A 16,913-nucleotide genomic window follows, 5' to 3' on the forward strand; every position below is an offset into this window, starting at 1 on the left:
TCACTAAAGTGGAATATTTTTATAGTGTGGTTGAAATCACCTCGACGTGGATATCCAGCAGGTCGAGCCATGGCGCCGAGGCGATTTCGCCTAGAAGACTGGTAGCCTGGCCTCAGGGCTCTCCCCACGTACCCCTCGAACCACACTCAGGACGCGCTGCCGCTCTGGCTGGAGATGATTTGTAGATTATTTGAGCTAATAACAGTACTAAAGATATTAAAGCAACTTCATGCACCCTGTAAGGCTCATATAACCTACCTCTCTCAATAAGGAAATATTTTCTGATGACTCCGATTGTCTTTTATTAAATTTCATTTCTTGATAATACCCCAATGGATTTGACTGAAATGTCCGATGCTTAAGCCCTTTACATCAGTAAAGAAAACATTTTCTTAACTTACTTTACTTGTTAATAAAATAAGTTAACTTGTTTTTACATGTTAAAAAAAAACAAAACATGCCCACAACAATAAATCCGTAACAGTCAGTGAGACTCAAACTTAACTTAAGATGACTTTTGTCATTAGCACTAATTTTTTAAGAACGAAAACAAGCTATCAGGCACTAAAAAGAAATTTGTAGGTCATTGGTTAGCAGCTTCCAATCATGGGATGTTCCCACAATAAGATTTGGATAAAAGACCTTAAAGAAAAACACAGACACACATTGTTTCTTTTTTTTTTTTTCCTTTCTCCTTCTCAAGCTCATCAACTTTAAAACAGTTACATTTAAACACTTAAAAAAAAAATCAAGCCACCCTCCCCTACACATTTATATATGTATATATAAACAATAGCTTTTAAAATTATGATTTGGGGCATTCCATAGTACATGGTAAAAAAAAGTAAGACAACTGACTTGCATTTCAAGCAATCTGCTTGTGTGTGGTACGGCCGATTTCATAACTGGGGAGGAAGAGAACATCCAAATAGCCTTTAAACAAAGTATATGTCTCAATTCCTGTCTCTCATTCTCCAGTTATAAATGTATATGAATCACTATGTTTCTGGACACACATTGTTTAAAGATGGGGAGAATTTTCTTTGCAAGCCTGAATCTTCTGCTTAATCATTATTTGTTGATTCTGCATTGTTGCAGATTGTATTAATTATATTCTAATGGACAGTAAACATATTAAAACAATTTTGAATAAGAGGTGTGCAACAAAATGAAGAATGTTAACATGGAGACTAAACTTCGGCTTTTCTTCTTGGTTCTTATTAAATAGGCACAGAATCTTTGATTCCGACCCATTTTCAGTATGAAATGTTATCTTTAGAGCGTTATTGGGATTAGTATAGTTAACCAATTTAGTGGGATGTACATTTGCATTTTTTTGTGTTCTAATGGCTATTTTGCATATTAAAGGTAAAGCCTTCCTTAAAATATGCAGGACTCTCTTGATTATGCCAGCTCTTCTCTCATTCTGCTAAGGCTATAAATAAAGCTTCTATTTAAGGCTGGCATTGTATCAACCCACCTGCTTCTAGAGGAGAGAAAAAAAAATTAGAATCACTCAACCTGCAGATTGCTGTCAGCTTGTGATTATGTGAATGGTAAGTCTTAACTTTTAAAGTATTATGCGAGATAGGCTGGAGGGTTTTTTTTTTTTTTAAGCAATATCCAGTTTAACAATTACCCAAGAATTTCTGAGTACCAATGAAAGAAGACATCCCTGGAGAGAATATTCATTGATGAGGTGTGACAGCATCTGGGAGGTGGCCGTGGTGAGGAAGCCTGTCAGTGTGGTGTCGGGAAAGGAGCAGGAAGGTGGGGGAATGGCAAAGCTTTCCCCTCTCTGCGGGTTGTCTCAGGGGAGCTAGAGTCCCTGCTCTTTTCTTCCTTTCCAGCTAGGATGTTCTGCCCGAGATGGGGGCCAGGGGAGAGAGAGGCCGCGTTAGAGACCTTGGCAAACTGGAGAAGGGCAGTCTGGGGCACATGCAAGCTTGTCTTGATAACATTCTCCTGTTTTGAAAGAGGAACATCAGCTCCAAGCCTATTTCAGAAAAATAAACCTTTACAAATTTCTTAATCATATTTTTTTTCCTGCAAACATTTTATTCTAGACAACCTGCTGGAAAGCTCACACTAGATAAGCAATTTCCATTCTCTAACACTTTTTTGAGAAAATATGCAGCTACATTTACTGCTCCCAACACAGACAAACCAACTTCAGATTTGAAAACCTACCATTAATTCATATAAAACATAGTTTAAATTTAGTTGGCTGCATATTACAAATTCACTTACGGGCCCTAAGTAAAATATTGTTAGCTAACAGCTAAATAGCGAGGCAAATCAGCTGTCAGTTTGCTATTACAGACTTAGGTCAGGAAGCTGTGGTTGTGCTGTTGCTGGAGTGAGAATGAGAAGGCTCTCTTGGGAATGGCTTTTGAAGGAGAGAAAGGAAGCACCCTCTGTTGCCTAAGCAAAGCATGCAATTCTAAAATCAACAAGTCAGGTAATATTTCATTCCTCAAGGCTTTCCACACACTGAGGCAGAGTAACTCTAGAGCTCCTCAATCAGAAAATAACCAAGGCTTTTAATAGAAAGGATGGAACTTCCAAAGCCAGTGGTGGAACTTCCATAACTAGGCACATGATGTATCAGTATAATGAGGAGTGTTCCTAGGACCTGATCCCAGGAATAAAGATGATAAATCTTTACCTAACTACTGAGTAGAATGAATGGCTCTGGCCCCAAAAGTTTTGCCACAGAATCCAATTGGAATAGCTCATGTGAATTATATAAAGGTCACCAGTTTACAGGGAACAAAGTAAAATAGACAATAATTTTTTTGATGAAAATTAAAGAATAATTTTTTTTCTTTTTCAGTTAGGAGACAACTATAAAAATTAGGAATAAAGGCAATAGAATTAAAATGGATCTAAGTTATCTCCCCCCAAACCTTTCTTTAAACTCTTGATATGTCTTTTTGTCAGGTCTTAGTCTTCTAAACTGAAAATGATGTATTTTTTCTTTCCTAGAAAGCCTCAAGACATATTCTGTGTTGTTGAACAGCTTCTGAGCACAGTCCCTGAAGTTCAAACAAATGTCTTGATGTAGAGATGAAGGCAGAACCTGGAAGGGTAAGTTAATTTACATGGAGTTCTACTCAATTTTTATTCTCCAAAATCACATCCTCTCTTTTGCACTTTCTAATATGTAAATATATTCCTACTTGAGTCATGGAAATAACAAAATTCAGGCTTCAATGCAGGTGAGATTTAAATAATCCTTTTTTAAAAAGTTATATAAGATTGTAACTTCTGGGCTTTTCTGAGAGCTGGGGAGAGCAGAATACTTGATAGAACAATGGGAAAATAATCCACCTAAAACAATGTAGAACAAATCCTAAGAGCCCTGGTACTACTGGGGAGTTGTTGATAAGCAAAATTTCTGAGAAACTTAAGCAAAACCAGAGATCTGAGAAATATCCTTAGGAACTAGGAAGTTCAAGTTTTGGTAATTCCTGCAGTTTACATTTTCAAACTTTGAGAATATTTGGAAAGCTCATAATTATAAATGCAATGAAAATGAAAAGATATTTTTAAAAAGTGAGTAATGTGAGAATTTGGAAAAGTAGAAATCCCTGGCCAGGAACACATTAGGCAAAATGGCTTGGTAGTTAGCATATTCTAATAACATGTATTCAGACATCTGGGGAGATGGATCAGGGCTCTCAGACCACTAGGGAATTTTTCCTTCTAGAAATTTAATGCCTACAGAGAATAAATCCTTCTCTGAAAATGCTTACTATACAGATACAGAAAACTGGTCAACCCGGATCTAAATGCTAAGCCAAACAATTGTTTTTTTCTTAGGATACTTTGAGACAAATCCTCTGGGAAGAAAATGACTCAGAAATGACTTACTAAGGGGAAAAACTATTCTATTTGATGGTTTGAGCTGTTATTCTCTATCATGGTCCAGTTTGATGTAACAAAGAGGAAATCGGACGCCATAAGGTAAAATACCTTTGTGAAACTCCATGCTAGAGCCCAGAATCAATGGAACCCAAGATCTGCACCAAGAGTGAGAATGTAGATAATTAAGTGGCCATTCAATTACCTATAAATCCATTACTATGATACTTCAGGCAGAGAGTAGCAGATTCTTCTAGAAATATCTGGTCAATATATTTTTATGATCAGATCACTTATGCACGTAGTATATTTTTTATAATTGATTGGAGCCTATTTCAAATAGTAATTTCACTCTTACTAGAAACACTGAGCTGAGGAATACTTCAGAAGAGTACTACTTTAGTTCAGTTAACCAAACTATGTTCTGTGGAACTTGTTTTTTTAAGATATTGACAGTTGTACAATAAAAAGAAGCACTTCATGTCCAAATAAATTAGAGAAACCCTACCATAAAAAATATTAAACAGGATTCTTATTTACAGGACTTTTCAGAGGATTTATTAGCCTTATGTATATTTTAAACTTCCAAGAGGTGGTTACAAAATGCAGTATTTTCCCATTTTACTAGTCTATGGGGTTCTTTCTTGGAAGAATGCTTCTTAATATCTCAAATAACTATTGTTCCATGGACCGGAGTATGGAAACCTCTAGGAGAGGACAGTCGCTCTTCTTCCAAAAATAATAACTAAATCTTTTCATGGATAGATTACTTTCATTTGACTAAGGCTCTTTTTGATCAAATTTTATTTTGACAGAAAATAGTAGTTAGAATCACAAAGCTCTTTTATTAATTGCTTAATGTTTCCTTATTTAATTTATTTATTGGACAGTCATAAGTACTTGCTCCATAGAATGTTGCAAAATTAAGATAAAATATTTTCTATTAACTTTGGAAGACTCTCCAATTTAAGTTCTTTTTTAAATTTGAAAGACCTCATTCCATTTGCACATAAGGTGGAATTGATAGAATTTACAAAAAATCTTGATTTGCATTGCTAGATATAAAGTAATTGCCATAAGTGAGAAACGAATTTCTAAAAGATCTGTGATAATCATCAGGGAAGCCAAATGAAAAATGACTTAGAAAGATTGAAGAATTGCCTATTTATCTCATTTTCCACCCTTCATAAAGGAAGAAATGCATTTAGCCATGCTACTTATCCAATTGGCAAAACAATTTCTGTAACTGTAACTTCTTTATTGGGGTCAATTTAATTTCATTGAAGTTCCTCAAAATTTCAAATACTAAAAAAGAGCCAGCTTTTTGAAGGTCAAAAACTCACAATCTGACATGTCAGAAACAAACCTCAGACACCGCATACTCCAGCTTACACCTGTCCAAATGGGGTCATTTTCAGGTGCCTCTCAAAATGTGTAAAGTATAGAAATTTCCTACTGTTCCTATGCTGATTAAGTATATCACACTTCATGAAAACTCTATATTCAGTGCTTTCTCAGATTATACAAATATATGCCTTGAAAGCCATTCATTCAATATTTAGTCAATGAAATTGTCTCATTTGAACCAGATCACTGGTGGTAAAGGCATGAGGCCATTAAAAAAAAAAACTGTAGTATTTTTAACTTTGAATAACAATCATTAATACAAAATGAATTGGGCAAATTTCTGTGGATGAGAGGAGCAAAAGTGTCAGATGATTTAACATACTAGTTTGTCCTCAGTAAAGGGAAAAAACCCAGTAATTTTTAATCCACCGTGTTTCTTCTTAGCTCTGTAAAAACAAGACACAGTCCTCTTGTCTATGCAAGGTAATTTGCAAAATAAAAACCAAAATCTACTTGGTCACGAAGCAGGGAGAAATGCTGAAGTTGCCCATTCAAGGTAATACTGTGTGTACAGACTGAATAGACAATACTGGAGTGGCAGTAGCTAGATGTTTCCTTAGACTAGCAGCCGTGCAGCCTTCAGACAGCTTTTGAACAGATCCTTAGTTGCATTAACGTCATGTTATGCATGGGTTACCCTGGTAAGTGCTGGCATCTGAGAATTACTTATTCAGAGAGTTTTGAACTTCTGAATGTTTGAACTCAGCTACAAGGTGAATCTCACCCTATGAGTATACATAACAAACAATTAACCCATTAGTAACAACTGATGAAAGTAAAATCAAGTTGTGGTTAAACAGACCATTTTCATCACTAACACCTACCTTCCATTTTACAGGGTCAGCTAGGGGCACACCATCTTCTGGAGAAACCAAAGGCTTTGTTACAGTAAACTGGTCCAGTGTGATATCACAAGTATAAAAAATATTCCATTCTGTATCAAAACTAGGCACATGCCTTTATTTATAGTCACAGAATTAACAGAGTTGAGCAGTTTTGCCTCGGGTCCTGTTTCGGGCATCCTACATCAGACAGACGCATCTTTCACCATATCTGTGCTCCTACCTCCAGGGATCATCTGTATGTGAAGGAAGATGAACCACACTTGGGTCTTAGTGGTGAGTAACTAAAAGCACAACCTCTCATTCATATTGCTTTAAAACATATACAGCATATATGTTTCAAAAAAAAGTAAAGAATATATTGATTTCTTTGTGGTGTAGAACCAACAATATGGTATGATGCAAGGCTTTAACAACTGATAATCATAGATACAAATTTTTCTGTAGAGTATGTTTTAGACAAATGTGTCTTTTTAATATGGAAATCCTACATTGTAGGTGTTCCTTTTTATTTCTTTTGTTTTTGCAGTGGTAGAAAATGTTGAATAACTTGTCCATAAGCACAAGCCAAAGGTTCAGGTTCATTACTGAGATCCCCAGAATGCCAGTATTTGCAATGCAAACGATTAGTATCCCACTGTGAGGGCTCTGACACAGGCCTGCCTGCCTCTAGGTGGTGTGGAGCGGCTCTGCAAGAAGTCCTCCTGCTTCCGGGGACCCTGCTTTGACACAGGGCAGCTGCCCTAAGCTCCCTCTTCACCTAGTGCTTTCCTGGGCCAGGCCATCACACTGGTTACCAACAATGACACAGGAACAGTAGTGTGAGTGGGAGATCCTCAGATCATTTTCATGTTGAACCTTCTGGGTCCAGCCACCTCCCCTTCCACAACAGCACCATTGTTTTTTCGGGGCACATACTCAAGGTCAATGCTGTTTTTGTGCTTGCCTTTCCCTCGGCTCCACACAAAAAGGAGGAGAAAACAAAATAAAACCACTCCCAGGAATGTGAAGCAGCCCATAGCTGTAGACACCAGTATGGTTTTAAGGTCCAGGGAGAAAGTATTGGCATTAGTGCCATTGGAAATGGTGTCATTGGAATCGGTCATGTACATAGGGGTCCTGTTGGCATAAAGGAAGCGGTCTGAAGTGAATCCTTTCACAGTCAACGAGGCTGTGAAGGTGTCGTTCCCAGCAGCGTTGCTAGCGATGCAAACATACATCCCACTGTCCTGATCCTGGGCAAAGCGGATTTCCAAGGTTCCATCGCCCAACACGGTGGCTCTTCCATTGGACTTGGTGGTGATGAAACGCCTTCGAGGTGTCACCCAGGAAATCACAGGCTGAGGGTCTCCATCAGCACTGCATTCCAGCTGGACTGTCTGCCCTTCATCCACCAGTAGATGCTGTAACTTCTTTTCTCGGATTTTGGGTTTTTTGCAGGTAAAGTAAAAAGAAAGGGCAGTGCTGTGGAAGTCCTTGAATGACCTCTCACGAATGGTGTCTGGGCCAGCACACATGGGCTGCTGGCCACCAAAATGCAGGGTGGGATGTCGCTGCAGGATCCAGAGGAGCCGGCAGTCACAGGCCAGGGGGTTGTTATTGATGCTCAGGACCTCCAGAGCCCGAGGGGACGAGAAGACATTCTCTTCCAAAGTTTCCAGTAGGTTCTGAGACACATTGAGCACTCGAAGGAAGCGGAGCCCTTGGAAAGAGTGAGGCTCAATGGTGCGGAGCTGGGCCCCCACTATATGAAGCTCTTGAAGGCGGATCAGGTCAGAGAACATGCCTGCTTCAATAGTGCTGATGGGATTGTAAGAGAGATTAAGGTGGGTCAGATACACCAGGTGTTTAAGGGCAAGGAAGGGGACCGTGGACAGGTTGGTATTGGTGATGGAGAGGGATGTGAGGTTGAGACCGTAGAGGCTGTTGGCAGGCATCATATCCAGTAAAGGCCAATAGTCGATCTCTAGGTGTTTCAAGTGGAATAGTCTTTTAAAGGCATACACGGGCAGGTGGTTGATGTTGAGATGCTTCAGGTGCAGGCTGATGAGGCTGCGGAGGTGGGAGAGGGCTTCCGTTGGTACTGCTGTCAAGTTGCACTTCTCCAGGGTGAGCTGCTCCAAGCTAAGCAGCCCACTGAAGGCCCTGTGTGATATATAAACCAAATCATTATCCCCCACTTCTAGAGACTTCAGGTTATGCAGGTCCTGGAACATGTAGTCCAGTAAAATGACAATCTTATTCTCACTAATGTCAAGCTTGGTGAGGTTGGAGAGCCCTGTGAACACCCCCAAAGGGACCAACTTCAGACGATTGCCTTTTAGGCGGAGGGAACGAAGGTTAAAGAGATTGTTAAAGGCTCCTGGCTCCACATTGGCAATGATGTTGTCACTCAAATCTATCTCTTCCAGCAGAGGATATGATATGAATTCTTCAGGGTTGACACTCTTTAGCCTGTTCTTGCTGAGGTCCAAAATCTTGGTCTCGATGGGAACGCCCTCTGGGATGGCGATCAGACGCCGTCGGTGGCAGCTGACGGACTTGTTCTGGGCAGAGCACTCGCAGCGAGCTGGGCAGCCAGCGGTGGGCGCCATGAACACTAACACCACAGTCAGACCCAGGAGCGGCTGCCAACAGGATCCGGCCGGGTGAAGCATGACTCCGCCTCTGAGGCTGACCTTGGTCACGGGCCTGCAGGACGGGGACGGAAGGGAGCAAGGAAGACAAGCTGAGTTAGGATCTAGCTACACAGACATACACATAAGGCAGCAAGTAAAATGGAGAGAACCCAGGACTGGGAAGCACTCAGATCGGGTTTACACCTTGAGAGCTGCCATTATCAGCTACCTCATCTGGGAAGAATTATTTTGTCTCTCTGTATTTCAGTTTCTTTGGCTGTAACAGAGGGACAGTAGGGATGATGGCAGTAATAGCTTCCTAGCTATGACAATTTCGGTATCTGACAACTGTAAAGAGATAAATACAGTGTCTGGCGCAGACTGAGGCAAAACAGCATGCAGTTCATGAAAGGCTCTACTCTGAACTCTAATATACATAGATATCTGGTACAGGTTCATCTGGGGTCAGTTTGCTCTTAATTTTTTAACTTCCTAAGGGGGAACCTTAGATTGTTGATTTTCGGGCCTTTCTTCTCTAATATAAGCTTAACTGCATTTCACAAATTTTAATATATATTTAAAAATTTGCCATGCAGTCTAAACAGTTTTCTACTTTGTGCTTCCTTTTTTGACTTGTGGGTTGTTTAGGATTGAGTTATTTTCTAAGTTTATTTCTAAGTCTTCAGGTCTTTTCTGGGGTTTTATTGTTCTTTAATTCTGTTCTATTTTAATTCTATTGTGGTCAGAAAATATACTCTGCAAAATTTCAGTCTTTTGAAATCTACTGAGACTGTTCTGTGGACCCACATATGACTGATCTTGGTGACCGTTCCATGTGCACTTGAAATAGATGTGAATTTGCTGTTTGGGGGTATAGTGGTCTACAAAAGTCATTAAGATTAATATCTTTGTTTGTGGTCAGATTTGCCAAATCCTTATTTATTTTTTCCAAGACAGTCTATCAACTAGAGGTGTCTGTTAAAATCTCCACCTGTGAGTGTGGACTTGTCTATAAGTCCCTAAGTGCTATAGAATTTTTTGTTTCATGTATTTTGAAGCCCTGATACTTAAGAGCATGTTTAATTTCTGATGTGTTGAACATTTATCATTAGAAAGAGTCCATCTTTCTCTAGAAAAACTTCAAGTCATTTTGAATGATTAATATAGAAATTCTAGCTTTCTTAAGTTTAATGTTTTCATGATATATTTTTTCCATTCTTTTACTTTCAACATACTGTATCTTTGTAATTAAAGAGCTCCTCTTATGAACAGTACATGGCTAGTTCTCGCTTTTGAATCAATCTGATGATCTCAGCAATCTCTGCCTTTTGTTTGAGTGTTTTGTTCATTTAACCCAAATATTGCTAATATGGTTGCATTGAGGGATGTCATTTTGCTACCTGTTGTCTGTTGCTTACATATTTTGTTCTTTTCTCCTTGTCTTATTCTGTTTTAATCTATTGTTTTTAGTATTGCATTGCAATTCCTATTCTTACTTTCTATTTACATTCTATTCATTGCTCTAGGGATTACAGAATACATCTTTAGTTTGTCACAAGCAATTTAGAGTTATTGAACTGCTTCAGGTAAAATATATGGTAGCCTTGCAACAGTATATTTACATTTACAGCCCTCACCTTTGGTGGAGAGAGGGATAGTGAGTTCTAAGCAAAGAGAACACTGTGCAGAGGCATGGAAACACTCTGATCAGGGAATTACAGTATTCCAGAAGGGTCAGAACCAAAACAGGAGAGAAAAGAGGCTGAAGAGGTAATTAGGGGAATGATTTACAAGGGACTTGTAAACCGTGATATGCTGCTGGCACTTTACCCTGAGGGCAATGGCAAGCTATTAAAATGTTTTATGCAAAAGAGTAATATGATTAGATTTACATTTTGGGAAGATTAATCTGACTGCAACATGACAAACAGACTTGCAGGAGGGAAAAACTGGAGAGTCGGGAAGCTGTATGAATTCAAACTGGAATCAAAGTGGACACATCAGGCCCCAGGAGCAGGCTTAGGTGTACGGACAGAGGGGCTCTGAAGCAGAATAGACATAGTTTAGTTATGGATGGCTGTGAGGGACATAGGAGAGGATGAGGCAGAGATGACTGCAAGCCTTTGTCGACCGGAGGGAGCCTCCTGTCAGTCGTGAGATGGCAAGCCTGAGAACAGGAGGAGGAGGGGGTGTTCCTGCCATCACTGGGCCCAGAGGTGTGGGTTCCTTAGGCAGATGATTCATCCTCTGCTCCTTGAAAATAATATTTTTCAAATGCTTTTTAGCATTTCTTTGGTAAGGCAGGGAAAATGTGTTTTCTATTACAATTATAAGACTATTTAAGTTCAAGATAAAAGTTTTATTACTCTGTACTTGTCAGTTTATTTTGATTGCTTGGATCCCTTAACCTGGCTCTGTGTCTAACATGGAAATGACAGTATCTAATTTAATCATGGCTGTAACTTAACCAGAAAGGAGCTAAAACTAAGGTAGAGAATGCCTAGTATTATTTCCTTAAAATTGATTATTTTGGTTCCAGCCAAAGCAAAGGACTGTCACAAAGAAGGACGGGCAGGTGTTTGGCAGGCAGACAGCACATAAACTTGCTCCGAATCTGGGCTGCCTCTCCCATGCTACTACTGTCTTTCAGGTTGGCAGAAGTAGATAATTTGGGGCCATATCTCATCAAAAGTTCTTTGATGTAGTTTGCAAACTGTGTAGGAAAGTTGTGCTTTATTTTCTCATCACAGATATTTCTCAGTTTTAGTTTCGAAGGGCAAACTGCTGACTCGATTTAGCTTTTACCATCAGAAGTCTCAGAATCAAAGCTTTTTTGTCATGTCCGACTGTGACCAAGGTTTGACAAGATGAACTTTGTTTCTTAAGAATGAAGCAGGAAACTAAAATCTGTAGGGAGCGGACTAGGCCCTTTCCATTAACTCTGATCAAAGGGACTCTCAGACACAATGATTAGTACCTTTTTAAACCTAGTGTGTGAAGTTGGCTATGTTCATACTTAAACTTTTTATGTGCCAGGTATTTATTTTACAGCTTGTTCTACTAATATAAGAACATAAACAAAAACATCAGGAAATGAACTTACAGAAGCAATATAGAAGACTAGAAATAGTGAGTATTTGGACTCGGAAATACCTGGCTCAAAATCTGAGGTTGACATTTCTTAGCTTTGGGACACGGGTAGGCTCATAACCTTTATGATTCTCATCATCTCCTCTATTAATTTGTGAAATAGTTACCATTATAACTTCTTATGGGATAATGGTTTGTTGAAGCAATACTCATTAGGACAGAAAGCATGTCAAACAAAGACATGGATTTCCTATGTGGACAGATTAGTATACCACAGAAGGAGGTCCTCAAACCAATGATAGAGTGAGTAATAAGGAGAAACAGATTGGTAGCATGGAAGAAGGGAAATGGACTATTTCAAACTGCCATCATTTTTAAAAGCACAAATAAGAAAGGAAAGAGGTGATAGTTGTTGCATGTTATTTAAAAATAAAGTTTAGAAGAGAAACAGCTGCTTTGATGGATGATAAGGTAATGATAAATGGCTAGTCTGGAAATTCTATGGTTAATTTAGTTCTTTGACTGGCAAATGAACACTAAAATGGATAGCACAGAAATCTCTTTAAACTTCAACACTAGCTACCATTAGAATTTTTTTTCAATAATGCTATTTCTCAAATGGAGAGAAGTGGGTGATGAGGTAGGGAAGAAGATAAAATAAAGGATTTAGTGAGTAAAGGTGTCCAAAATGTATCTGAGGTGATGATACCTTCTAGGTGCCTAGAACTATAAATTCAGAAATACTGGTGGTCTGTGCTAGAATCAGACACTGAAGAATTGTGGAAGTTGTATGAACCTAAAAACTAAGAGGAATCAATTTTAGTGTGAGCAAGTCTTGAAACTCACCAGGGTTACTGAAGTTCTTTGAAGGACCCAAGTGAATTTGAGATTGAACCCAAAGTCCCTGACCTGACAGGAAACAATAGACTAGAACTTCCTACAAAATAAAGTGTATCCTTCTATGTGATCTCCAGTGACCCCCTAAAGCATTGTATTTTTACCTGTTTCTCTTTACTCATTTCTGGTAGGGAAGAAATGGAAACATTCACTATAGACGCTCAACCCAAAGAGCATTCAAGGAGGAAATGGAAACAGCCAACCATGAAAGCCAGATTTGGAGAGCACCTGTCAAATTTTTCATTACAAGGTAATACTTTTTAAACAAAACTTTCAAATGTAATTACTGAGTGGTTCATGTAGGTAGGAAACAGTTAACCACCATTGTGTGTAGATCATTCAAACATCCATATGCAGCTTACCAATTCTAGAAGTAACTTAAGATGACATTTTGGTCTCTAGTTACTTAAATAGAGATTGTTAGATACTTGCAACAATCATTAACAATCATTTGGTTAGAAGCTATACACACACATACACACACACACACAATTTTGAAGTGTGTGTGTATATATATATATATATATATATATATACACACACACACACATACAGTGTGAGATTCTGTATTTGATTAGCAGTTAATATGATTTAATGCAATGAAATTAATATAAAATGGTCATAAAACAAAGTTGAACAAGCAGGACTCAGATATAATTTATTCAGGAGAGGTAAGAAAATCAGGAACTTTCTTATTTAAACAGAACTGTCATAGATAACTTAGTGTTCTATGGGACTGGCAGATTTTAAAACTGATTTCCTTGTATGGGACAATTTCTGGGGCCCTTTGGTACCCACAATAAAGGGATACCTCATATGTAGTTCCCTTGATCTGGATGAGTGTATCTCTATTCTGGCTTGTTGACTAGTGCTGGGAATATTTACCTCCAATTAGTGTTTGCTGAGACTGTTACCCTTCTGTGTGGTGTTGGAAGGACCTAGCACGGTTGCGCTACCGGCTGACAAGAGTGTTGCCCTCATTAGGCCTGGGGAAAACTCGTTTGCCTAGAAAAACCCTATCAGTGCAGAACAACAAACCAGACAGCAGCACCTGCCTGTACTCTGCCATTAGAGGCTATCTAGCTGAATATTTTTTCTCTAGATTTCCCAGGAAGAAGTCAGACAGAAGTCATGAGGTGCCCTTAACCACAGTGGAATACTATGAAGGACTCCCCAAGTTCTGTTGCAGAACTCACCTCGTGACCTTAGCAGAGAGGGGAAGTACCCTTCTTGCTTGCTGAACCATTTGCTTAAAGTTATATGGCCCCAGTCAGTAATGGAGCCAGTATTTCTATGCAGGACTTTTTTCACTTCAAAGGCAGAGCTCATAAGCTTTATACCCTGTACTTCTTTCATCCTTTCTCATATATTATCACTAAATGATAGCAACTATAACTATTTAGGTAAATTTTTTTTTGTAGTAATGCTTCCTTTTAAAAATAAAGAAAAGCATAAAATTTCCCCACCTTCCCTCTGGACTATGCTTTTGGTAGCTTTTTGTCATGGCTCTGAATCCACTTCCCACTGCGCTGTATCTATTTCAAAACTTAAGTTCATTTTGTGTTCAAGTGACTGGTAAACAATTAGCAAAACTGGTCCTAAGTCCTTAATTAATAGTTTCGGCTTAATCTTTCCTCAAAATGGAGAGCCCTCTGTTCTTGTGTGTATTTTAATCTCTTTGAAATGGAGATTATTTGCTCTTCTACAGTTATGAGTCTCCTTTTGGCCTACATAGGAATACCTGGACATATAAAATATATGCATTCTACTGAAAGATGACAGTGGTTTTCTGTCTTGCTTAGAGGTCTGTCTCTTTGAAATTAAAGGGTAGTTGGCTTAAGATGCCAATGGCCTCAAAAATGTGATACACAATGTTCCAAATCTGTAAGGCTGTACAAGGTAAAGGCTAAGAGCATAGATTTATAACAACAAAAATGTCTTTAAATGTTAATGCTCTCTTATTCTCAGTTTTCTTATCTTGGGAATAACAGTAACTATCCTACAGGGTTACTGTGAGGATAAAATGTAATAGTGTATATAAAGTCAGAGTTCCATAGATGTTATTAGCTATTATTATTACTTAGAGAAAGGGAAATATTGCAAATGATGTCTCTTAGACATAAAACCTGTCAGTTGAAGGGAGCTCTTAAAAACCTTTCCTGATGTAAATAGTCACCTTCTGGAATAGGTAATCTGGAGGCACTGGATTAGTCTATTAATGTAGATTTTAAGGCCTTTTTAAATATCTCATTACAAGTAAGAAAGCTGAAATAACCATAACTGAGGGTAGAAATTCCTGCTAATAATCCCTTAAATCCCTCTGAAGATGGAGTCAGGAAAAGCTATGAAATATGTACCTCATATTGGTGTCAAAAAAGAAAAAAAAGAAAAGTTGTCTGCTTTCCTGTGGTAACTGCTTAGTCCTCAAGATCCATTAAGGCCAATCTCTGTGAAATGTGTGACCACAGAGGCCCACTACTTTTCTTTCGTAAGATTATTAAATTTTACTTGGAAAATAAGATTAAATGGAGAAGAATTCTGTTAAGTAGTTTCCTCTTCAGATTCCTGAATTTTATCTATTCTGTGAAAAACTGGACTCTCTGAAGTGTGGGTACTCATGAATGACAGGGAATCTCTCTGGAGATAACCTGGTTTTAATTAGTTGGTGCTGAAGGCACCTAGGTATTTTAGCTTTTTTCTTGTTTAAAGCTGTTCAGACAAGATAGCTGGCTTAAATCCCATCTGGAACACTCTGGAAATGAACAAATATATAAATTTCTGCTGGCTTTTATAACAAATAAATCCCGAAATCTCAGTGGTTTAACCCAATAGTTTATTAGTTTGGCTCCATGGAAACACTGAGGGACTTGTGCCTATGTATTTTCTGAATTCCCATTCTTCTAGATTTTTTAAGTCCTTTCCATTCCATATGGAGGAGGATAAAGAGGATTATGGGTAAGAGTTTTTCATTAACCAGACCTGACAACAGCATTTGTAATTTTGGTTCATATTTCATTAGCCAGAACTCAGTCATGTGGTCACACTTAACTGCATGGGAGGCTGGGAAATGTAGTTTAGCTACCTGCCTATGTATATGTTTTCAATTGAAAGAAATAAAGATATGATTTCTGTTCCCTCATTAGAAATAACTCAATTGAAAGAAGAACATTCATTAATACTCTCTATAGCAACTGAGGCCAACCAATTAAGATGAAAAAAGCCCAAAACAGCACTGAGACAGAAGGGAGTGGTGGCATGTTGAGAGTTTTGACAGGCTTGAGAGCAGGTCCCCATTCCAGTGTTTGTTAGATATTTGACTCTGTCATACTGCTCTTACAGAATTCTGACAAATGAAATGTAAAAAATGAAAAAGTCTGTAATGTGTTTCCCAAAGTGTAGATGCATTCCAATCTGATTTTAGGAGATAAAAAAATGTTTAGTAACCCTGAATTAGTTATTCCCTTTAAATTTACTGTCAATCCTCTGATTACAATGAGAAAGACTCAGTTGTAACATCTTTCTAACCTTGGTCATTTTTCCAAATGGAGAGGTCTCTTTCAGAGCCTTGGAAGATAAGAAATTGTAGCTAGAACATAACACTCTCTTGTTTGCACTGTATAAATTACTTTCCATTCAAAAATCATACAGCAAATTTTTAGTTTTAGGATATTTCTGTTTTAAAAAGTGAGTTAATTTAAAATATAGCAAGTAAATATAAGGCGGGTGACACAGATTCAACAAAAGTCCTGACAGTGGTAACAAAGGACTGACATTTGGAAACATTGGGCAACTACTGTTACTATCACCTGTCAATGAAAGGTTACTCTTTGCTTCCCTCAAGGCACTGTGCTGAGCACAAGAGCACTGTCCTCCACCTTCTCTCAGGACACAAAAGAGGCAATATGAAGCACATCTATACATGAAAAGAGCTACTTCACAGATCAGGTAGGCTTACCATGCCCTTCCTCCCATCTATGACTTGAGCCCTTTCTTTCCCACTAATTTACTCTACACTTAGGGTTTGGGGCTACCATGGTTGAGAACTGCCATTCCAGGAAGCAAGCACAGAGGAGCCAACCCCAACAAGCACAGATTCTAGGGAAGCAGATAAGGTGTGTACATACATAATACAGGTGAGGAAATCATAAGGCAGCGATCGAGCATTGCAATATTCACAGGAAAGATAGAAATA

General features: G+C 38.5%; 1 protein-coding gene and 1 long non-coding RNA gene across 3 annotated transcripts in view; one reads left to right on the plus strand and one right to left on the minus strand.

Moving 5' to 3' along the window:
- Nucleotides 1-2,971: 2,971 nt before the first annotated feature.
- Nucleotides 2,972-16,666, plus strand: LOC130683001 (uncharacterized). The gene is made up of 4 exons (XR_008996541.1): nucleotides 2,972-3,090; nucleotides 6,113-6,392; nucleotides 12,853-12,971; nucleotides 16,563-16,666. It is a non-coding gene; the product is annotated as an uncharacterized LOC130683001 (long non-coding RNA).
- Nucleotides 6,390-16,913, minus strand: part of LINGO2 (leucine rich repeat and Ig domain containing 2) — a 1,246,785-nt gene continuing 1,236,261 nt past the window's right edge. For both annotated transcript variants that reach the window (XM_036898106.2, XM_057498746.1), the window contains exon 8: nucleotides 6,390-8,807. In XM_036898106.2, coding sequence (XP_036754001.1) covers nucleotides 6,953-8,773 — 1,821 coding nt within the window. In that variant the 5' untranslated portion in view covers nucleotides 8,774-8,807 and the 3' untranslated portion in view covers nucleotides 6,390-6,952. The remainder of the gene's footprint in view (nucleotides 8,808-16,913) is intronic.

The sequence above is a fragment of the Manis pentadactyla genome, chromosome 3, assembly GCF_030020395.1.
Source record: "Manis pentadactyla isolate mManPen7 chromosome 3, mManPen7.hap1, whole genome shotgun sequence".
Lineage (NCBI taxonomy): Eukaryota > Metazoa > Chordata > Mammalia > Pholidota > Manidae > Manis > Manis pentadactyla.